This window comes from Solenopsis invicta, chromosome 10, assembly GCF_016802725.1.
Source record: "Solenopsis invicta isolate M01_SB chromosome 10, UNIL_Sinv_3.0, whole genome shotgun sequence".
Lineage (NCBI taxonomy): Eukaryota > Metazoa > Arthropoda > Insecta > Hymenoptera > Formicidae > Solenopsis > Solenopsis invicta.
Genome location: NC_052673.1, coordinates 3,205,517 through 3,231,228, shown reverse-complemented (window position 1 = coordinate 3,231,228; position 25,712 = coordinate 3,205,517). Strand labels below are relative to the sequence as shown.

The 25,712-nt window shown below is 35.1% G+C and overlaps 1 protein-coding gene across 1 annotated transcript; it reads right to left on the bottom strand.

Annotated features, from left to right (window-relative positions):
* Nucleotides 1-20,132: 20,132 nt before the first annotated feature.
* Nucleotides 20,133-23,856, bottom strand: LOC105200167 (zinc finger MYM-type protein 1-like). The gene is made up of 4 exons (XM_039453991.1): nucleotides 23,716-23,856; nucleotides 21,675-23,521; nucleotides 20,635-20,888; nucleotides 20,133-20,584 (listed from the first exon to the last, which is right to left on the bottom strand). The coding sequence occupies exons 1-4, from the start codon at nucleotides 23,854-23,856 to the stop codon at nucleotides 20,133-20,135; spliced, it is 2,694 nt and encodes an 897-aa protein (XP_039309925.1).
* Nucleotides 23,857-25,712: the final 1,856 nt, after the last annotated feature.

The following is a 25,712-nucleotide window of genomic DNA, read 5'->3' as shown; positions in this document are numbered from 1 at the left end:
TTTATATGTATATATATATATATATATATATATTACTAAAAAACATAAAATATTTATAATCATAAGTAAACAGGAATTATATCTCTATCAAAGGAATATCTATCAATTATATCTCTGACAAATTGTATACTTTTGCTCATGAGAAGTACTAACTTATTTTTAACGAGTTAAAAATATTTTGAAATATGCCTGGTTTAAATTTTAAGTCTTGTATACGATGTTGTAAGGTCTGAATACTTGGATAAGGTAAGTTTTGATGGCCCAATTCCTCATAACTTTTTGTCCACAAGCAACATACAATCTTAATGCTTTATTAATAGTGTTGACAGATCACGATGTTCCTCTATGTGCCATATTTAATAAAATCTGTCTGAGCTTCCGTAAATACTTTCTGTAAACTTTTTTTAAATTCTTCTTTCTTTTTAACAGACTATTCTATCGCAAAATCCTTTTTAATATTCTCGTTAATATTTTGATATGCTTTTATTAGAGATTTTACTCGATGCAGTGTTGGTATAAGTTGTTTTATGGGTTGTTACTGTATTATCTGTTTCGGCATGGAATGCTTTTGTTGTGTATTTAAGGAAATCGCCATAAAGAAGAACTCAGAAGGCGCAGAATAATTAAACAGCACTATATTTAGGAAAATGTCCGACAACCGTTACAGCGAGTGTGTGTGTGTGTACGAAGGATCTCGAATCAATGTCGACTTCCGTCTTCGCCCTGTCAAGCACGCTCCTCGCGACATCTCTCTAATCCTGCTCGATTCGCGATCGTCGCACGCGTGTCGTGAGCCTATTCGCGGAGCTTTAGGCGTGCGCGCTACTAGAAGTGTAGATCTTGAGCGCGCGTATTAAACTGATGTACACACATACATAACAGCTTCTATATTGCTTATTTCGGTATGGGTTGTTTCTATATTATTTCGACATGAGTTTCTTCATTGTTGATTATTTTCAACTTAGTATTAATATTATTATCGACATTAATGCTGGAGTTATTTTCATTTGCATTTGTATTGTACTCACGTTCTACACATTAATTTTAATTACATTACATTAATTATAAGAAAATAATTCAAGTAATCTGCTTTGCTTTCTTATATCCGCACAGCACGTAATATTGCTGCAATATTGTTGTAATATTGTAATATTGCGATAATATTACAAGAATATATTGCAGCATTATTACTATAATATTGTTACAATATATTATGTCCGCGAAAATTTATCGCAGTAATGTTACTACAATATTTCAGTAATATTACTGAGATATTGCAATAATATTCTTGTGACTAATTTTTGCGGACATATTACAGCAATATTAATATTCCCAACCGGTCATCCATCCAAGTTGCCCGGTGAACGTTGCTCAACCTTTGTATTGATATGTGTATATAACTAGTAGATCAGGTCAATGTACGTTATCGAAAAAATGAAATATGTATAATTAAAGCATATTATTTATATAAACATATATAAAATTATAGTTTTTTTTACTATTTTTACAAATGCGGAATAGTGCCTAGAATAACTTTTGTTATTTGTTTAAATAAAAATGCAACTAGAAAATATATGTTAATATAATGCAATAATTAAATAAAAAATAATATTGTTGCAATATTTTAGCAATATTACAGTATGGTATATCGCGTTCTAATATTTCTGTAATATCACTGTAATATTACAATATTGCTGTAATATTACTGCAATATTTTAATATTGTCGCAATATTGTTGCAATATTACGGGCTGTGCCGATTTGTATTATTTTAAGAATAAAAAGTTAAAATAATCAATTTGATACGATGTCATATTGACATATTAATAGAATTTGTCATTAACCGAGAAAGTTTCCGGAAGGATACCACGTGCGTGTTGGGCACTTTGCTGACGTTGCGCAAACATTGCAGTTTGCATCATCTGGGCTGAGAGCTCCGATACTAAGCTCTCTTCGGTTGTGGAAATCCTTATATATCCTTATTGCGCCCGGTGGGGGGGGGGGAGGAGGGTTGATTTGGTCAACCAATCAGAGCGTTTCATTGTTCACAAATGCCCTTTAGGATACGTTGGACATTATCAAAAAGTTCGACAAACTTCCGGCCAACCTCTTCCTACTAATAAAACATTGCCTAACCTCGACTTACTTTCAGTTTCAAGGAAAGTTCTTTGAACAAACCTCTGGAGCAGCAATGGGATCTCCTGTTTCACCCATTATTGCGAACATCTCGAAAACAAAATTCTGAAGAACGCACCTCTCAAACTTTCCACGTAGTTCCGATACGTAGATGACACATTTGTTATATGGAGCCACGGCAAAGAAACTCTCACACCCTTCCTCGCTTTTCTCAACGCCCAAAACCCAAACATTAAGTTCACAGTGGAGGTAGAACAGGAGAACCAAATTTCCTTCCTAGACGTGTTGGTGCAAAAAAACGGAGATGGTATCATAGGCCATCGGGTTTACCGAAACCCACACTGACCGGTATCTTCACGCAACCTCCATCCGTTACAAAAGAATTCAGTTATCAGGTTATTGGTATACAGAGTCCTCACAGTTTCTGAACAAACATTCCTAAATGAAAAGTTACAACATCTGAATCAGGCATTGACTAGAAATGGTTACAACAGCAGGACCATTAATTAGATAACCAAGAGATTAAAGAACAAGATTGCCAGTCCTAACGACACTGAAACTATGGATGAAAAAAGAGAAATGAAAATGACGGCTGTTCTTCCGTATCTTCAAGGTACAACAGAACGCATAGGTAGAATTTTGAGTAAGCATAACATCAGAGTAATCTTCAAACCCTAAAAGAAAATTGCTTAATTACTTCTTAATCCCAAGGATCAAAAATTAAGCCTGAAAACACCAGATGTGTACAAGATACCTTGCATCTGAGGAAAAGTGTACATAGGAGAAATCTGCTACAACACACATACACACTCAGATATTCTTTCTCTCACTCACGCAGTCGCACTTACTTACCGACAGGGAGTTCCTGTTTTCGACACATGTATAACAAGAAGGAGGAAATAAACATATGTTATATTATAGTATCCGCTCGCTTTTCACTGTGTTAAACATCAGCACCGGCTTACTTTAAAACCGGGAGAAAAATCAGTACACGGATCAAAGAACACCAGAGGTGTGCCAAATACAGTCATTTTTTGCAATCAGCCTTGGCGGAACATTGGATGGAGACTGGACATGCCGTGCAGTATGATAAGTCTACCATATTGGCCCCGTCACAAGGTTACTTCGCCAGAAAATATCGGGAAGGTCTGGAAATCTTGAAACATCCTGACAACCTCAACCGCGACAAAGGCCTTCAAGTAAATCTTATTTGGCATACCGTTCTCCCAATTTTTTAATTGATTGGCCGGTCAATAAAAACGCTCTAATTGGCTGACCAAATCAACTCCCGCCCCCCTCCCCATTGGGCGCAACGAGGATATTCCACAACCGAAGGGCTCAGTATCGGAGCTCTCAGCTCTGATGATGCAAGCTGCAATGTTTGCGAAACATCAGCAAAGTGCCCAAGACGCACGTGGCATCCATCCGGAAACCCTCTCGCTTAACGATATCAACGGCTACGAAAGCCTCAAGACCAGAATTTGTCATTTTTTAAATTAGAAAATAAAACATAGGAAATGCAAGTCAAACGCGGTAATTGGTACGTCAATGATAAAATGTACAATATATTTAGAATTTAGTACATCGAAATGTATACATTAATAGATGGGACGCGTTTTAACTTTCCTCGAAGTCATTCTCAACGATAATTATAAATTAATAAACTTATATATGTTCATAAATGTGTAACGTAGTGGTCGCGTTGAACGAAAGAGACACGTCTCATATTCAGAATAAGTTGTATCCGACTCGAAAGCGAGGAATTGACACGCCGTGTAGTCGCTTCTATTTCAAAAATTCTAAGCAACTTTTCAAATAATAATCCATCAATGTTAACCACCAAGATGGATATATAAGCGATCATGCCGTAATCAGCACTGTCAATTCAAGCCATTTTGTTATTTTTAATTATTATAACGCCAATATCATTTATGTCAAATTAATATCATTTTGCCTTAATGTTCTCTTTAGGAGTTTCATATAAAATTTACGAGATTGTAAATCTTGGACGTGTTTGGAATATTTAGCTTTCTTAGATGTATTCTCTTTTTTTTTCTTTTCTTTTGCTGTATATTTTATTAATAAATTGGGCATTCCATATAAGCGGAGTGACTTTCTTCCATCTTGTCGATTTCCTTCAAATCGTCAGTTATCGAAGTGCATCTATAAAATTTATGTAATTATTATTATATAAGTACATAATGTTTTACACACACCATTATAACTTATTTAACTATTATACCTCACAAATTACAGCTTCTGTTGACAATATGTTTTTTCCAATTAACTGTAACCATTGTTTACGCCTCTCGCTATTATTTTTGCCTGTTGATAAACGAAATAATCGAAAACCGTTTTTGCTTTGATTTGTACAGCCGTTCACACAACGACTTGGCACGTTTTCAAACGTTTAATATTATTTTATTTCATAAATATTTCCCGGATTCCAAAATTACACAACAAATGTCAAATCAAATACATTGCACTTAATGTGTAGATAGCAGAGTTGGGCAAACATGTAATTTAAATTAACAATTACAAATTACAATCACAATGTAATTGTTAATGTAAGTAACAATTCTCTCATACAGCACAGAGAGATTGCAGGAACATTGCAGAATGATTTCATTGAAACATTGTAATATTGCATTTTGATTGCAAAACATTGCTGCAACATTGCTGGAAGATTGCAGCAACATTAAGATATCCGCTTTTGGAAATATTGCATTGAAACATCCCATTTTTCCAAAATATTTACATAAATATTATTACACCTCATAATTCCAATAAACAAAACAATATTTTTGCAACATTTTAAAAAACATTTTTCACAAAAAAAGTCTCGAAAATTTCTTTTCGGAAATTTCCAAGCGGCCACCCATCCAAGTCGCAACTCCGGTGAACGTTGCTTGACCACCGTGATCGCTGCGAACTGATTCTTCATGACCTGTGAACACCTTATGCTGATATGTACATAATTGGTAGATCAGGTCAATATACGTTATCGAAAAAATGAAATATGTATAATTAAAGCACAGTATTTATATAAACAAATATAAAATTACAGTTTTTTTTTACTAATTTCGCAAATGCAGAATAGCATCTGGAGTAATTTTTTTGTTATTTGTTTATATAAGAATGCAATTAGAAAATATATATCAATATAATACAATAATTAAATTAAATATGAAAAAACTTTTATTAAAAAACAATTAAAAAATATTGTTTGTTCATTGGCCTGTAGATCGAGGTTTCTTCATATACGGACCTATTTCGTCTATTGATATAAATATTTATGTTTCTTAACAATACTATGATGTACACAGCACCACAGGACCGCATGCTTTTTTCTAGACATCTTAGAGTTAACATATGAAGGCTGTCTGTAGACGTCTATGCAAAGTCGACTTGCAGTCAACTTTGAAAGCTTGACTTGGATGACTTATAGTCGATATATGGATGGTTGTACTGTTAGGGAATGTAGAGATTCAGCGGAAAATTTAGTAACGTCGCCCGAACTTAGTTTGCTAAATGCGGATGAATAATTATGGATGAATTAAATTAATATATTATTATACGCGAATATTTTGCTTTGACTTTTTATTGCCACTTTACTAAAAAATTATGATATTGCAATGTTTCCGGAATATTACTGGCATATGCAATGCGATGTTGCAAGCATATTGTTAATTTATGTTTCTGTAATGTCTCCGTAATATTGCATTGCAATCTGCAACATTGCTGCAAAGTTGCTGGAATTTTCTATGTTGTATGGGCCAATTTGTAATTGTTAATTGTTACTGTTCACGCTACGCGTGTCTCTTCAGGTTTCCTTCGCGCCGTCTTTGCGTTCTCAAATCTTTCTGGCTTGAATGGTCCTGCGCATTGCGCCCCTCCCCCCCACTCTCGCTTGCTAACATTAGGATCCTTCTTCGCCTAGTAACGTAACTCTCTTGTCTCGTCCGTCTTGTCGATGCGTGCGTGCATTCTAACAGTTATTTTTCTGTCCTTTTTTTTTGTATGTACGTTATTCGACATTGTAAAGGTGATTAAAACTCAGCTATAACAACCATCAAGGTCTCAATCATTTTCGCTTCCTGTCACAGCACGGGTCACAATCAGCAAATTAATACGCATACACATATGCGACGGCACAAGCCGTTACATTTACAAACAATTAAATTAAGTAATTACAAAAAGTAATTGTACAAATTACAATTACGTAATTGTTACTTATTAATTGATTAACTGTACTTGTAATTAGATTAAGAACCACTAAAAGTACATATCCATCGTTTAAGGCTGCGTTTCAAAATTTGTTGCCAATACTAAAAATTTATAGTATATGTAACATCAAGTATAGATTTTTAATAAAATGACTAGGCATTAAGAGCTGCTGCCTATACACACATTTTACAAAACTGTAATCGTAACACGTACCAAGATATAAATAAACAGCTGCGCCCCCGAGCTACTGCTGCTTTTCCCTCTTCGCGCGCCGTGCCTACAGCCGCGGCTGCCTACGTCTCGGCGACCGGCGGGCGGTTCTTGCGCGCAGTGATACCCGGTTATTTGCAAACTTTATAAATTTTTATTTCGTTAACTATGGCAAATATTAAAAAATGGTAAAGGACTTTTCTGCTCAGTTTTACTTGATCTATCAATCCACGAAACCAGGGGCGGCAGTTATCTGACACCCTGTATATGGTGCTAGCCATCAGTTTAGGAATTGTAAGACCGCTTCTGCAGCGCCATCATCTCCCTCTAACAGCTGACGAAGATTTTTAACACACAACAACCCAAGTTCCATACACCGGTATATTTTTCTATAACCTTAAACATGTCGAGTTTTGTGCCTACAAACTACGATTTGCGGACAGCATTGGTTTTCTCTTATCATTTAAAGAAAACTGCTGCAGAATCGCATCAAATGCTTGTCGAAGCATTACGGTGAACATGCTCTTGGTAAAACACAGTGTTTTGAGTGGTTCAAAAAATTCAAAGTGATGATTTTGACATGAGAAACGAAGAGTGTGGGAAACCACCAAAAAAGTTTGCAGACAACAAAATGCAAGCTTTATTGGATGGAGATGATACTCAACGATACACCATTGTCAAGAAGCCAAACGTACTTTTCATCAAGTTCGGAGAGCGTATTTACCTCGCGAGTAATCGTTTCGTTATTTTTTTTTATCGCGATTTCTTGTACAATAAACGCAATAAAATTTGCTGAACCGTCACGTTTAAAATCGTTACTTTAATCATTATTTTTTTTATCGTTTGATTTTAATGCCTTTTTTTGCAAAACAATATTTCGTAATATGACCGGTTTTATGACAAAAATTACAAACGATCTTTTTCTTACGCATTGCTATATTGTTGCTGTCACGTGAGCCTTGAGATTGATGTTGTCCTCGCTTTCCGATAGAAATGCTCGCTGCAGCCAAAATGGTTGAAGCTTCATCCATCGAAGTCATCCTAGCTTCTCTCGTAGCAATCTCTCTCGTAGACGAGACAGTGTCTGGTCTCCAGCAGTAACGCTGTCCCAAACCAAAATAAAAGCGTTGTATTTCGATGGTAAAGTTCCGTATCTTCGCCATAATCATGATATCCGAAATATTGTCGTCGATATCCTTTAAATGACTTGCCATATTTTCGATCTTTGCAATGTGTTAAGCAATCGAATCTCCAGTGGCCATGTGGAACTTTGTTGTGAGTGTCAATTTGTTCGATGCGCTCTTCTGCTCGTGAATGGCACAAAACTTCGTCCACATTGCAACTGCCATAGTGAATGTAATGAGATATTCCAGTTGTGAATATTCAATTGTTAATGAAAGGATGGACATTGCTTTTACGTCCTTCTTAATCCAAGCATCTTGAAGATTACCATGCACTTCTGGTTTAACTTCAATACTTTCTACAACTTCCAGGAGATCACGCGCGACAAGAATGGTCTTCATCTGGAATTTCCATAACTGGAATTTTCGTCCGTCAAATTTTGTCACGTTTCTGAGATTTATAGATTCACTCATCTATCACTGACAGATGCACTGTCAGTAATAAATCATCGGAAAAGCTGTTTTTCGTCACTATTCAACACCGCGAGTAAAGATGTGAAATGAAATTTCTGCTCACAAAGATGAATGTTTGACGAAATTAAAGATCACTTCCGAATAAGGAAAACTTATGTTCCTGGGCCCATAACCTGTTGCAAGTTATGCTTTGGATGCGAAAAAGATTCAGTGATATTAATTACTTGAACAAAATATATTTAATAGACAAATAAATAGATTTAAGGCCAATAAACGAGCAATAACGGTTGTCATATATAAAATATTTATTCCGTTATGGAGTCAATAGAACGTTTCGGACTTGCGTGTCCTTCTTCAGCCGTGTATAAGTTATTTACATAATTTCGAGTCGAGCCAAATTAGATTCCTCTGTGTTGAGTATGTCCGGATGTTGCAATCTGTCCATCCCATTGACTCCATAACGGAATAAATATTTTATATACGACAACCGTTATTGCTCGTTTATTGGCCTTAAATCTATTTAATATAATACGAGCGTAGAAAATTTATTTAACAAATAAATATATTTTGTTCCGTAATTAATATCACTGAATCTTTTTCGCCTCCGAAACATATTCGTAACTCGCAACAGTGTCCAGCATGCAAAACTGTTTGTAAAAATCACTTACAATTAGTCTCATTTTATCCACAGAAAAAATGTCTACTTTCGCAGGTTAATGTAATCGGTATGTGCCTTATTCTACCTCCATTAATATCTACTCTCTAATAATGATAAAAAAATATCTTTATAGGCCGAACTTACATAAAGACTTTTATCGTATGAACCAAAGAAACGATGATTGACATTTTGACAATTTTGACATTTGACACATCAATATCGACATAATTATTGAACTATAATGTACAATCATTTATCTGATTTTATATTAAATTTATTATTAATAAACAGAATTAGATTCTTAATAAAACTTTTATTGCGTATTTTTACAATAATGAAATTATTGTAAAAGGCATTCCGTTCAGGGGGTCAATCATGTAATTTCACGTGGAACTTTTCACGTTTCACTTTTCATTTTTCATTTTTCATTTTTCATTTTTCATTCATAGAGAGGTCACGCGAATCTTTTCACGCACAGCGATTATGTATGAATAATGCGCGGAAGTTTAGTTTGCGTTCCGAAATTCATCTGTAAAGGCTCTGTCGTTGTAACTATCAAGCGATCATGAAAAAAGTTTCTACCTCCTTTCATGGTGGAAGAAACAAGGTGGACAATGTTCTTCATATTCACACACAAAAACTTGATTGTGGCACATGCGTGGAATAATATGCAATTCGCAATATTTATCTGTTTCTAACTAAACGTAAAGATATTCTTGTTAATAAATTTTGGCAAAGTAAATCTGAAGATATTTTACACGGAGAGAATTTTCTCTTAAAATTTATTCTCTCAAAATCATGGTAGTTGTGGGACAATATGGATTTCGAAGAATTTTACCATAATTTTAGTAAAAATTAATCAAATTTAGTGAAATTTAGTAAAGTTATAGTAAAATTTTAACTATTTTATATTAAATTAAATATTGGTTATTGCTTCTTCCACCGTGCCTGCTTTTACAGTATAACTGCGTATAACCTATAAGTTGTAGGTTATACCTATAACTCATCTAAATTTTCTTAATAATAATATTTAATAATGAATGTAACTATAAAACAAAAAAAATGTTATTAAACCATTTAAAACGCAATCCCGAATTAATGAGAGGGAGAATAGATAGAAAAAATAAGACTCGTTTAAAATTGGTAAGATTAAGAACCTATTTTATTATAGAAATTATAAAAAATAAATAAATTATTTAAAAAATAACATTTTTAGACTAAATTGTGGGATGAAGTTACACAAGGCATAAATACGATTTCTGACTGCCCTCAAAAAAGTAGCAAAGAATGGGCAAAGGTTACATATAATTTTATTTTTGTTGTTTAGTATTATAAGATTAAATATTATTTTTTTATTAGTAATTGTATAAAATAATTTTGTTAATACATTTTTATAGACATGGAAAGACATAAAAAACTACATATTAAGAAAAGAAGCAAAAAGGCGCAGTTATGTGCAAGGGACTGGTGGTGGTCCACCTCCTAAAATAGCTTTCTCAGCATTTAAAGAGGAAGTTTTGGAATTTTTAACTCCAGAAGCAGCAGGCTTAGAAAACATATCAGAAGGTGGAATTAATATAGAAGTGAATTCCATTAACATTTCAAAACAAATGCAATAGAAGAAAATATTACAAGGCAAGATGTGCACATAATTACAGATGACGAAAATGTAGATAACACTAACACTGTAGAAGAGATTGAAAATATACCACCGTGCAATCCAGAAAAACAATGAAGAATTAATACATGCAGAGTCAATAATATAATCCGAGGTAAGTTATGTAAAAAAATAATCTTACATATTAACTCTTTGCAAACCAATTGATGGGTTTCCAAAGATTCCATTGTTTCTTTTATTTTGTAGACGGTGTACAAGTAAAATAAAAAAGTTTCATCGAAATAACGGCGAACTATACCTTTAAATAAGATTTATTGAATTTGATATTAAAAATAGTTTAATAGAAAATTACACTTGAATATAAAGTTTGTCTCAAACAAACGATGTTTTTAATACTAATTGTAAAAAAAAAAATACAAAAAATATGTATACTGCTTAACACTACAAAAAGCTCCCGCAAATGACGCTTATTCGGCTCAAAACTCGACATTTTCGCACGAAAAAAGATATATGATGCTGATAGAAAATCGCTAATATTTTAAGGTTATGTTGTTGCCAGATGTCCAACCTTACGATATAACGTTTTACAACAGACAATTTCAACCATAACGTACTAGTGGCGCCATTTTTTGTGAAACGGCGGAAACTTATTTATACTCCTAATATTATTATATATTTTACAACATTTTATTTAGATTATATTCAGACATCTAGCGTATCAGTACAAAATTACCCTTAAAAAAAAAATGTAAAAAAAGGCCAAATGTATGTGTGTGCGCGCACCTTATTTAATTCAACCAATATGTATTTTTTCTAAAAAATGTATGAAATCTTTAAATTGCGCCAATTATAAAGAGAATATATTGCTGTTTAAAATAACTGCTGTACTACTTTTAACGAATAAAATGCAAGTGATAGTATCTTTATTTTTTTAGATAAAACCCAAGTAGCGGTATCTTTAATTCCTTTTTAAATAAAATTCAAGTGATACTGTCTGTGTATTTCTATTGAAACATTTTTCTATTCTAACCTAAGTGGATTTATTTAATTTAAAAAAGTTTCAATAAAATATATAATATTTAATCTCAAAGAATTAAAGAGGAAACAGAAATGAGAATGTCTTATTAAAATAAAAAATTTTTAAATTACATAACGTTAACGCTGCTAGATGTCTAAATATAATCTAAATAAAATGTTGTAAAATATAATATTAGGAGTATAAATAAGTTTCCGCCGTTTCACAAAAAATGGCGCCACTAGTACGTTATGGTTGAAATTGTCTGTTGTAAAACGTTATATCGTAAGGTTGGACATCTGGCAACAACATAACCTTAAAATATTAGCGATTTTCTATCAGCATCATATATCTTTTTTCGTGCGAAAATGTCGAGTTTTGAGCCGAATAAGCGTCATTTGCGGGAGCTTTTGATTTACTTCTTTAATTTGAAGAAATCTGCAGCCGAGGCGAATCGATTGCTTGTAGAAGCATATGGCGAGGCTGCCTTAAGTGAGAGAAGTTGCCGTGAGTGGTTTCACTAGTTTAAGAACGGTGAATTTGACGTCGAAGACAAAGAACGTAGCGGAAGGCCGAAAATGTACGAAGACGCGGAATTGGAAACATTATTAGATGAAGATTCGTGCCAAACGCAAGAAGCACTTGCACTTACATTAGAAGTGACTCTACCAGCAATTTCACATCGCTTAAAATCATTGGGAATGATTCAAAAACAAGGAAACTGGGTTCCATACGAACTGAAGCCGAGAAACGTTGAACGCCGATTTTTCACATGTGAAATGCTGCTTGCCAGGCATAAACGAAAAGGTTTTTTGCATCGTATAGTCACTGGTGATGAAAAATGGATCCACTACGATAACCCAAAGAAGAAGAAATCATGGGGACCACCTGGCCATGCTTCAACATCGACAGCCAAGCCAAACATTCATGGAAAAAAGCTCATGTTGTGTATTTGGTGGGATCAGCTTGGTGTCGTGTATTATGAGTTGCTCAAACCGAATGAAAAAATTACTGGGGCTCTCTACCGAACACAATTGATGAGATTGAGCCAAGTACTCAAAGAAAAACGTGCCCACTACTACTTCAGACACGACAAAGTTATTCTTCTGCATGATAATGCTCGTCCACATGTTGCGGCGCCGGTCAAAACCTACCTGGAAACACTCAATTGAGAAGTTTTACCCCACTCGCCGTATTCACCAGACATTGCTAATTCTGATTACTACCTGTTTCGATCGATGGCGCATGGCCTGTCTGAGCAACACTTCACATCATATAAAGATACAAAAAATTGAGTCGATTTGTGGATAGCTTCAAAAGATGAAGCATTCTTCCGACGCGGTATCCGTATGCTGCCAGAAAGATGGGAAAAAGTAATGGCTAGCGATGGACAATACTTCGAATAAAACATTAGGTACCGTTCTTTCAAAATAAATGCCCAATTTTTGATAAAAAACGGCGGAAATTTATTTATACTCCTAATAGTTATAGTAACTTAGAAAATTAAAATGTTACTTAAATGTTAAAGAAACTTAATTTGTAACTTACGCAAAGTATTGCGTAATTATTTTATAATGCATCCCAGGCAGAAACGCGAAATCAAATAAAGGTCTATTAGACCTTGGAAGCATCTACGTCTAAAACATCATCTACGAATATTAAATTTAGACTAAAATAACGTCTAAAATAACGTCTAGGAATATGAAATTTAGACAACATAAGATTTTGTATTATTGTGTTGTTAGACATAAAAGAACTTGGTATCACACAATATGGAATAGTGGGTCGATTATAGTTGCGTTTCGAGAATCACTACTGATAAAAATTGACGTAAATTTACAAAGAAAATGTACTTACTTTTCGGTAAATTTTATTGATTTTTTGTAGTTTTTTATTTAAAATTAGTATCTCTTGGTTACGACAAAAAAGTTTGGGGACTTGCAGCTCATCCGACTTTGCCTCAATTTGCCACAGCGGAACATGATAAATTGTTGTAGATGTGGGACAGTTTAAGTCATATTGTGGTGTAGAGAAAAGACAATGGAATATATAGCATTTATCTCTCTAGTAGCAAAATGCTTACGTTATTTTACAAAAAAAGCAAATATATTTTAAGACAAATTTTAATACCTAAATTTTAATTAATTTACTAAATCGCAAAAATGAATAAAGTACATTGTAAAATAGTGTTGAATTATATCCCAATTTGATTTAGTTTTAATCATTTCTGTATGACGTTGTTGTTTATCCTCGATGTGTCATTAATTTAATTAAAGCAATAGTGGTACATAATTAAACTATATCTTTTGTGTTAAATTTATAAATTTTAATACGAAAGAATAAAAAATTAAAAATTAGTATAAAAATTTATTATCTTTTAGGAGCAAGCACAAAGTATAACTTTTTCACTGGATGGTAATATTATAGTCGTCGGTTGTGTGTCGGGAAAATGATTGGCAATTGATAGCGCTAGACGATACGAGTATGTATTTTTTGCCATCTCAAAGTGGGTTTAGGCGTTTGTAAGATTCTTAGAAGAGAAGGACGTGCCGGAAAAACATGTCACGCGGTGAAATTGCGAACAGAGACTTTCGATAAAAGTTTCGAAGAGATGAATTTTAAGGGAATTTTGTTTGCATTTGTTAAAGTTTTGTAGGGATAATTTGTAATCCCTTCGTATGACTCAGACGATGCGTAGTAGACGTGAATGACTGAAATAGCCTGTATGATGTACACTGTATATTTGCGTTGAAAGAATATTACCTTAAATTGCGTCTGTGAGTACGCTGCGGGACGACATGTGCTCTCTTCGGGTGACGAATATGGAAAGAAGGAAAATAAAAGCGGGGGACAACTGCGAGAGACCGGAAATGCAACCCTAGCGCACTCGAGCCGATCGCGGACGAAAAATAGAAACATCACTCAATAGACAAGCACGCGATCTATACAAAGAGCGCCGTAGCTCGATACCAGAAAGAACGCGCGCCATTACAAATTGACACACATTTAATTTTAATCTAACATGTAGTCAACAATGCATAACTAAACAAAAATAGTGATAGAAACTAAGAAGGAAAATTTGTAAAAACTCAACAGCATTATATATTTCATATTCAATTTTATTATATAGTTTATGCTACATTGAAAAATGTGTCAATTTTATTATAATATATATTTCATACCCTACTGAAAAAAGTGTTTGGAAATACCTTTTTCATTATTGTTACATTATTTCATGTATTTCTCATACGTATTTAATTAATTGTGTGCATTCAATACTACGATCTCTCATTGGGCGGCTAAGTAGTAATTTAATGTGATTGGTTGGATCTAAAAATAAGAACCAATCACATTCAACTGCTACTTAACTACCTATGTGAACCTGGCACCCGACTTTAAGAAAACAATTTTTTCAAATATGCATTTAATTAGGCTTGGATTGTACCTATTTGTACCACATTTCTTTTCGTTTGTACCTCAAGGGGTTGAAAAATATACAGGGTTCAAAAAATGTTAGCACCCCACATTATGATATTTGAAATTCGTAAGCGGGGGCTGTTTCAGAATTGTTTGTACCTGATTGTACCACCGCGCGTTTTGTTTGTACCCCTAAGAAGGTGATTGTACTGCAATTTCAAAATAGGGGTAAGAGCAAACTTCGCCATTTTTCAAGATATTTGAAATCCGCAAGCGGGTGTTATTTCGAAATCGTTTATACCCTATTGTACCACTGCGCGTTTTGTTTGTACCCCTAAGGAGGTGATTGTACTGCAATTTCAAAATAGGGGTAAGAGCAAATTTGCCATTTTTTGAGATATTCGAAATCCGCCAGCGGGTGCTGTTTGGTAATCGTTTATACTTGATTGTACCACCATCCGTTTTGTTTGTACTTTCAAAGGGGTGATTGTACCGAAGTTTAAAGAAATATTTCATTACGTTAATAGAAATGATATTTAAATGTGTTATATGATGAAGTTGCATCGAGTTTTGTAATTCGTGCATATTATCATATTTATTTTTTATTATGTTATTTTTGTTATTTTTTAATTTTATTTTAATTTGTGTTTTTATTAACGTTTTTTTATTATAAATTTTTCTTATAATTTTGTGTAAATTGAAAGTAGTATTTTAATTGTTTGTTCTTACACCTATTTTGAAATTGCGATACAATCACCCTCTTAGGGGTAGAAATAAAACCCGCAGTGGTACAATCGGGTACAAACGATTTCAAAACAGCACCCGCTTACGGATTTTGAATATCCAACTACCGGCTTATAAACAGCGGTGGTTTTTCTAATATCCCCGGCTTCGGGAGTGGTTTTTAAAACATTGCCAAGAATTCGGCGAGATTCGCCACGAATTTCTTCCCTTGCTTCACTTACGTGACAACTTTTTACTAAATTGGTTCCCAGAGCCAAACTTTCATTACAAAAGAAACTGGTGTCGACAGTTTCAAAAAACTTGTAATTGTTATGTCTTGGTCAGACATTTTTAAATTATTTCTGAAATAAACAAACCGCTCTAACACGTTTTGACATGCACTGATATGAAGCGGCCAACCAAGAACTTGCGCCCGGGCTCGCCGCGATAGCGCTCACGTCGCTTTTTTGACATAGTTGCGAAGCTAATACAACGCTAATTTTGAATCGTTGATAATGACTTCAAGAGAAGTCGAAACGCGTCCGGTTTTTGTATGCTTATTGATGTACTAATAGTAAAATACATGTGCTATTGTTATTGACACTCCAACTACCGCGTTTGACTCGCATTTCCTACGTTTTATTCTCTAATTGTCATATGATTCAATTGTATATATTCTCGCATAAACTCTGTATATAATTTTCAAAACGACTCGTTGCTTCTAAATTTTTGCTCCAAATACAATAGCCGTCTCTCGGTGTTCAATTGCGACTCGCCGAGCTCGTGTTTATTATTTCAAAATGGCAATCGAACAACAAATCGATCTTCCCTGTTTTGAGTATGAGTTTTTTTAAATAAATTCTTGTACGCACGTTCCTTGTTTGACCACGGCACGGCACCATGATCTGAGCAATCCTCAATTTCCCAAAATTTTACTATCGATTCGTGTAACCAGCTCAGTGTAATCATGCATGCGACACGATTATTATTTTTCTTTCTAATGTATTGAATTAGAACTGGGCCCGGAATAATCCAGCCAAATTTCGAATTTTGCAATGTAGGCAACTTGTCCCCGAACTCAATTTTTTCGAGTTCTAATAATTTCATAAAGAATTCACTGCCTATTAGCATATCAATCTGATTTGGATAAAAATATTAAGGATCAGCCAGTTTCAACGATCCTGTCACGGAGAACGACTCATTGTTAATTGCAATAGAGAGTAGCTCCCGTATGATTTTTGGAACGACCAAACAAAATGCTGACTTCCGTCCGCGGATTCGCGAAATTGTAATCCGGAACGTAGATTTTGTTTTTCTTTCTTTTGGTTTGATTAACCTAACCTAACCTAACCTAACCTCTGTTTGAGATAAAAGCAGCTGTCACCAGTCATGGCTCTGGAGCGTGTGATAACAGATACACGACAATTTATTTATACGAGCAAAAGGAAACATTTTGGGAAGGTATATAATTATGTGATTAATAAGCAGTGAATTTAGAAAAATCTAATAGTGTTTTATTGACGTGAAAGGAGTTTTGACATGCGTGATTGAGCTTGGCGTGGGGTTAAATAAGCGGTGATGCGTGTGCAATTGTTAAATTAATAATGTATGTATTTATGAACATATGTACATTGGAACAGAGTCTTAAACATGATCTACTGAATATCGTAATCTAGGATAGCATTGCGTATTGCTATCCTTAGTAGTAGAAGATAGCATAACCTGCAGGGGTTTTTTGGATTTCGGAGACCTGACGTTCTCCACGATCCTGGGACCCCTGGACGATCTTATTTCCGCTCTCGGCTTCCGCGCTGTTACGCTTACTGGATACGGCCGCGTCGGGGCTCGAGTCGGGACAAGGTCCTGAGTTGGGCTAGCGGGCTTGCGGCTCGGTTTCCTTGTTATCTCCAAAATTTTTCCCTGCTTCGGAGCACCTGATTCGTCAAGAGAGGGCTCAGAGGGTTCCGGGGGATTATCAATGCGATCATTGCACACGTCGGGGATAGCTGGTGTTTCAGTGTTTAGTGCTTCTACCTCCAGCGGGGAGGGGAGAGGACTGAGGCGCGGAGGCGGAAATATTGACGGGTCAAACTCCCCCGAAGCGTGGAGCCCCCGGATCATTTTCCGGAAGAACCGCTTTCGTCCGGCGTAAGCGCGGTGAGCTCTTTTTTGGTCCATAGCGTCTTGAAGAGATGCATGATTGTATCAATAAGAAGGATTGCCACGATGATATACGAATGAGTAGATGACTTACCGGTCTTCCAAAAGAAATGATTTAAAGCGTTAGCGCTTGAGAGAGAGAAGTCAGTGCGAGGGATCTACGAATTTTAGTGCGACAAATTATTAATAATTGAAAAATAAATGGCAAAGAGAGTATATGTTGGGAAAGACTAGTCCACTGGGTCGGAGTGGACACCTATTAAAACGCCTTTTTGAAGGTGGATATTATTTAGAAAAAGATTTTGGGTTACCGGGTAGAGAGACGATGAATGCATCGAGGAGTCGCGTCTGCGAGTTTTCTTCGATCGGATAAGAGAGGAAGAGAGAAGGAAGGTGTCGAAGAGTCACGTTAGCGAGTCTTCTTCGACCTTGCAGGAGAGGGAGAGAGAGAAGGAAGACGTCGAAGAGTCGCTTTCGCGAGTCTTCTCCGACGCTCGGATGAAAGGGAAAGAGACTGAGAAACGAGTGAGGCCCCACTCAAGCTAATGCTAGGTGTTGTTCAACCTTCTAGATCTCTGGTGGGAAGGAGAGAGAAGGAAAGAGGCGATTTGACCGGGGCCACCCCGAAGACGTCTTCGTCAGGAGTAAGACCCACCCGTCGCTGAGATTGTACTTGGAGGTCGCCGATGGCAGCGATTCTCGCTCGACCAACAAGACTGATCTGAATTTTGGAGCTCCGATTTCGCTCCTTATATAGGCAAGGGTATGGGCAAGAGGTGTTGCGGGACGATTCCTCAGGTTCGGGGAAAATTCGGAGCGATAGTTTTTCGTAACGCGTAGTCCTTATGAACCCACCTCGTTCCGCGACCGCGCGGCTCGCGCCTATAGCTTCGCGCGAAGCGCTTGTAGACGGTTCCGGGGGTCACGACTCGCGGGGATACCGCATACCATTCTTCAATGCGAAATCTAATGCTTAGAAAATTAATACAAATTAAGTTCTTTATAGGATCTCGATTAGGCGTACATGGTACGGTGGAGGACCATGTACCGAACCGTTATGCAAGGTTAAATTTTATTGTTGCTACTACGGGGAGTTACAGCTACCAGGCACACTTCACATTAATTTTATAAGAAAATCAATGTAAAGTATGTCTAGTCATTGTGTATAGGTTTAAGGTGTTGGGCAACCCATTGAATGTTATCTTAGATTTTAAAAGATAGGCTTATCATGTGAACTTATCATATAAGAATTAGAGAGGGATCTAAAATTCCAAGGTATTCATCTCTCTAATGATGTCTTCCAGTCTATCATGAGGTCTTAATTCTCTTATTCTGTTAATGCAATGATCTCTCACATCAGGTAAAATATCTGAGAACTTTCCATCGTATGTGATTTCAAATAGATTGCATTGCTCAATTCTCATTGAGTCAATGATAACATTGGTTTGGTAAGAGGCAAGATAATAAGTCCATATCTGATCCAAACTTGTAAGTCTGTCCCTTAGATGGAGCACATTATCCACCAGAATAGCAATCAACATCAATTGAGGATGAATGTTCATTATTCTATTGTTTTCTTTGTTAGCTTTTCTAACAACTGATGGAAACATAGGAGAGAATAAAACATTAGGGGTGTTTGCATGAAAATCTGATTTAGAAATTATAACTCTTCCATATTCATTATGGAAATACACTGTAGTCATCTGAGGAAAAGCAGCTATTCTAGGAAGAGTTACTTCTGGACCAAGTGCCTCAGCTCTCCTCCTTCTATCAACTTCTTCTCTCCTTATTCCATATTTAGCTATTAATATTCTTAATACTGCAAGGTAATCTCTAGAGCTCTTTTTAGCAATTTTCCCTGTAACAGATCCTCTTTGAAGGAATGTAATAACAAGGAACCTTACATCCTCTAGGAATTTCTCTTGATTAGTATACATTGAGATCCATCTTCAGCAGTAATTGCCATAGTTTCTTTAGGAACCAAACTGGCTGCTCTCCAAACTGCAATCATCTTCCTTATAATAACTGATGGGTCAAATCCTTGATATCTGTATGCATAAACCATCTTTTTGATCATTTCTTGATCCCTTTCATTCATAAAAACTCTAACAAAACCTGATAACAAATCCCATTCTCTGATAGAGAGTCCTGCCAGCTTTAACATGTGTTTTAATTGATCAACAAAAGGAGTTGTTTCTCTTGTCCTCCTAATCTCAACCATTGCAGCTTCTGATAAGGAGTGAGCCAGATATTGTCTCCAAATCATTGCATCATATTCATCAACTCCATCATAATACATTATAAGATATGCATCATAGACTTGATCTTCATTTAATTCTCCAAAATCTTTTATATCAAGGCTAATGTATAAAGCTTAGGCCTCTTCTTTAGATAAAGGGCCTCTTCCATCACCACCTCCACCACCTTCTGGACCACCTCTTCCTCCACCTCCACCTTCTCCTCCTGAGCTACCACCTCCAGTACCACCTCTACTACCACCACTCTTTCCTCTACCACCACTTGATTGAGCTCCTGCCAGTATGTCACTACCACCACCAATTCTTCCTCCTCTTCCCATTCCCATCCCTGCAGGAGAATCAACATTATCATTCTCCACACCAGAAACAATTTGCTTGTAAGTGGGGACTCTAGATGATACTCTTGATTTTATTGGTTCCTTAGGAGTTAATATAGTCTTAGGGATTGCTCCCTTGGACTGAACATGAGAACTATCAAGCAAAGCTGTTGGAATGGTTTCAGGAATTAAGGACTGAGCCATTTCTGTATCAGATATATCTTTTCCATCACTATCTTCTGTATCATCTGCTGATCCATTACTGCCATTGGGTTCAACCACTTTTAACATCTCTTCCAACCTCTAATTCTCTCTTTGACATATTTGGATTTCCTAGCTAATCTTGCAGATAAGTCTGTACTAGCCTGATATGGTTGTAACACTTCAGTGTCAGAACTTTGATTAGCAAGAGACACTTCAGGGTCTTCAGCAACCTCTCCAATCACAATAGCAGGATTATTGGCAATTGTCCCAAACACCAAATTAATGGGATTTTTAATTGGGGAAGTGCCAATTGATCTCTTATTTGTTAGAGATTTTTCCAGACAGTCAAGCCTAGAATTTAATGAATGATTATTATCTTGTAGTTGAGATAATATTATGTTTAATTTGTAGTTAATTAATTTAACACAATAGATCCCAACAATTATCAAGGAAGGAATCCCTAATGACCAAATCACTTGAGATCAGGGCCGGATTTAGGTCGTAGGGGGCCCCTAAGCACTGGCTTTGAAGGGGGCCCTTTTAACTTAACCAAACCTAACAAACTGACTTATGGTAAAGGCAAATATAGAAAACACAATAAATAAATCATATATATTAAAATTTATTTTAACATATTTTTCTGTATATAAAGCCTATTTAAAATTTTGTTTTCTGCTTTTAATTGCTGCAAATTGCTCAATAATTTCATTAAAAGATATAGCTCGTAATTTGTCGTTCTCTATGGACATTAATGTTAAATCTACTAACCTTTCTTGAGTCATTGTTGTACGCAAATAACTTTTTATTCGTTTTAATTTTGAGAACGATCTTTCTCCAGAACAATTAGTCGCCATTAAAGATAAAAATAAACGTAAAATTGCTTCTACATTAGGATACGCGGTTTGAATTTTATCTTGAAAAATTAATTGATATAACTGTTCATGACTTAAATATTTTTTTTCTTGATAAACTTGTTTTGCGTACATATGAAAATGTTTTATTTCGCTGGAAAAGTCATGTTGGACATCTTTTGGAAATTCCTGTTTTAGAAAGAGTAAGTCTTTTTGGATTTCTTTTTCCGATGCATCCAAATTTGTCAAAAAAGAAAACATGTTAGATACATTTTTATAAATTAACGCTCTCTCTTCCAAATTTCTTTTCAGTGCATCAATCATTGGAATAAAAGATTGCATTTTAAATTTATCCCTAGGAGATAAATTTTCCGCAGCATCAGGGGCATTACCATCATTAACTTGCTTCCTTCTTTTTATCTTTCGTTTTCTCGCAGATTTATAATCAATATCAGGAAGTTTTCCTTTTGCCTGAGACTCGATCTCATCAAAATCTTGCTGAACGTTTTGCACATACTGAGACAGTGCAAAGTAAAGTTTTGCAGTTGTGCTTATTGTTATTTCTGCATTTTGGAGAGCTTTAGATGTTTTGTCGAACTCATTTAATATTTTTTCCCAAAATTCTAACATAAAGACGAATTCGAGCTCCTCCATTATGTTAATCAGAGCAGAAGCCTCATTTCGATATTCCCCGCTTTCATTTCCATCTTCAGCAATGTGGTAAAGAGCAGCAATTATTTCATTGTAACCTCTAGCTACAGCTGAAGTAGCTTGTGCATGAGCATTCCACCTTGTATCAGAAAGTCGTTTAAGTTGTAAAAAGGATTTATTTTGCTGCGAATATTCATTCAAGATGGACCAACGCTTCGGCGATGCTGAGAAAAATACGTACAACCCTTGAATGGTAGAAAAAAATCGAACAGCTTCAAGACACGAATCAACTGCAGAGCGTCCAACGAGATTTAATGAGTGGCCAGCACATGGAATGTATATAGCGTATTCATTTTCCTCTCGAATTTTAGCTTGCATTCCCTTATATACTCCGGACATGTTAGCAGCGTTGTCATAAGATTGACCTCTACAATTACTAAAATTAATTTGGCATTCATCTTTTAAATATGTTAAGACAACCTTTGCTAAATTTTCGCCAGTATGACTTTTTATGTCAAGATATGTTAGAAATCTTTCAATAGGTAATCCATTATCCGGTGAGACATATCGAATAATTACAGCCAATTGATCAATATGTGATAAATCTGGCGTCGAATCAACAGATATACTAAAATATCCTGCAGTTTTTATATCTTGTAAAATTGATTCTCTGATTTTTAAGGCCATCAAATGGATGAGTTCATCACATATTGTTTTTGATAAATAGGACGATTTTCCAGAACCGCTATTACCGTATTGTCCAATATGAGTCGCAAGAAATGGATCATATCTTGAAATCAGTTCCAGGATTCCTAAATAATTGCCATTATTTGATGAGCCGAATTTTTCTTCACTTCCTCGGAAAGCTAAGCCGCGTTCTGCTAGAGTACTAATGACGTCTATTACTCGGCGTAAAACTTGTTTCCAATATTCTTTTTCTTGAGTAACTTGCATGTCAAGTTGCAAATCCAAATTCGATTCACGTCTCCTCGTTAAAAATGAAAATAAAGCATTTCTGTGGTCTTCAGAATTTTCGTGTTGTTGAATAGAAATTAGATTACGCCAGTCACTAAATCCTTCGTTTGCAAGAGATGTTGACGATGCAGAAAATATTTTACATACAAAACAATAAACACATCCCGTTGCAGGAGAGTAAACTAACCAATCTCTATCATACTTTTCTCCGTTAATTTTTGTTCCATGAAAAATATTTTTAGAGCAATATCGAGAAGCATTTGTGAATTCTCTCTTTGATTTATCAAATGGTCCATTGCGATGTTGACAGTCTAAAGGTCCCTTCTTAATCCAGTAATCAACATCCGTTTTAGATAAATGACTCCAAAGACCAACATCAGAACACTGAATATTTTGCAGCGATTTTGAAGAAATATTGGTATTGGGCATGTCATTATTTATTTGATTTTTCTCATTTGTAGATACAGCTTTCTCTGAATTTGAATCAGCGTCTTCAAATGTAGGATCCTGTATATTCAAAATATAAATGCTACGTTATTTTTTATTCCATTAAATTAAATCACTCCAAATCTAAAGTGTAAATGCTTTATCAAATGTGTAAAATATGAATATGAAAGAAATACATTCTTTTTCAAACGCTGTGCCTACAATTTCTTTCTAGATTATTAACTTATTGTTAGTTAAATAGTAAAACACAATACCTGTGAATTTGAGTTTTCAATTTCCTGTGATTTTTCCTTCGCACTTATAAAATTTGTAATTTTTGTTAATTTCTTTTGAGCTTCTTCCAATTCTTGCTTTCTTTTTCTTTTTTGGGAGCCACTTTCGTACACTCTTTTCATTGTTAATAAACGATTTTAGAATAATAAAGAAGTATCTGCGATTATGCGATTTCAAGTTAGAGCACTGATCGTTTACTCGCACATCGACCGTCTGCAGCATGCGTTAAAACAAAAGATCTCGAAAAAGACAAAGACAAAACAGTGACTTGGTAGGAAAAAAAAGAAGACAGTCTACGAATAGACGGTCAAGTGTTTTAACTTGAAATCGCGGATACTTCTTTATTATTCTAAAATCATTTACTAACAATGAAAAGAATATACGAAAATGAGTCCCAAAAAAGAAAAAAAAGCACAAGGATTGGAAGAAGCTCTAAAAAAATTAACAAAAATTACAAATTTTATACGTGCGAAGGAAAAATTGCAGAAAATTGAAAACTTAAATGCAAAGGTGTTGTGTTTTAATATTTAACTAACAATAAGTTAATAATCGTGAAAAAAATGGTCGGCGCATTTTAGAAAGATTTTATGCCTTTTATATATTCATATTTTACACACGTGACAAAGCATTACACTTTAGATTTGGAGTGATTTAACTTAATGGAATAAAAAATAACGTAGCATTTATATTTTGAATATACATGCAGGATCCTACTTACGCATGAAGGCACTGATTTAAATTCAGAGAAAGCTGAAATATCTACAAATGCAGTTGAGAAAAATCAAATGAATAATGATATGACCATTGACCAATACTAATAATGCATATCCTTTCGCAATCGCTGCAAAATATTCAGTGATTTGATGTTGGTCTTATTTAGAATCACACATTTGTCTAAAACATATTTTTTATAGTTGATTACTGGATTAAGAAGGGACCTTCAGACTATCAACATCGCAATAGACCATTTAAAAAATCGAAGAGAGAGTATTCACAAATGCTTCTTGATAGTGCTCTAAAAATATTTTTCACGAAATAAAAATTAACGGAGAAAAGTATAACAGAGATTTATTATTGTTTTGTATGTAAAATATTTTCTACATTGATTTTATTAAGACTTTATAGAGGCCCCTGCAAATTCATCTCTAGCAACACAAAATTCAGAAAATATTTCTTTTATGTAATACTGAAAACGTATTTTTTTTTCATTTTTTCCGTTAATTTAATACTCGTATGAAATTAGTTGTATGGAACTTTGGGGCCCTTGCTGGCGCGGGGCCCTAAGCAACTGCTTATATTGCTTATGCCAAAATCCGGCCCTGCTTGAGATGCTCCTGATTCTGCAAACTCAGATAAACTATCTAAGCTCTCTGTAAAGTCACAACAATCAAAGTCAGACATGAGATGATTGAAATCAAATTTTAACAGGAAAGATTTCTAGAATTCTTTTATGAATGTTACTTTTTAAATTATCGTACTTGAGAGTGTAAAAGGCAATAGCGCCAAGCACACGCTATCGTTTTATGCGTAAAAAGTTAAAGTTTTGTTGTTATTTAAGAGAGATCAATCTTTATATTAATTCAAAATCTTTTGGCGTTTTTATTGGTCGCGATTTCAGAGTTGTTTTAATATGAGTTGCATGGTGCGATAGCAGGAAGCATTCATGAAAGAATCACGCTTCGATAATTATAATTTTGCCGTTCCTAATATTTTATATTAAATTGGAAAAATGAATGGAATTCCAAAGCGCGGAGCTTGGTGACATTAGAGGGGGTCGCGAGCCGAGGGGTCGGCGCGCACGAGGTTTGCCTAGCGCCGATAGATACTCGCGGGTATTGCGTGTCGAGGGGACGGCGCCGTGATGTTGCCAAGCGGTAGCGCATGTAAAAGCCGTATAAGCGTTATCAAATTAAAATTTTGATATATGATTTACTTAATTGGTCGGAGGATGTTCCCGATTCTTAATTAAGCTATTATT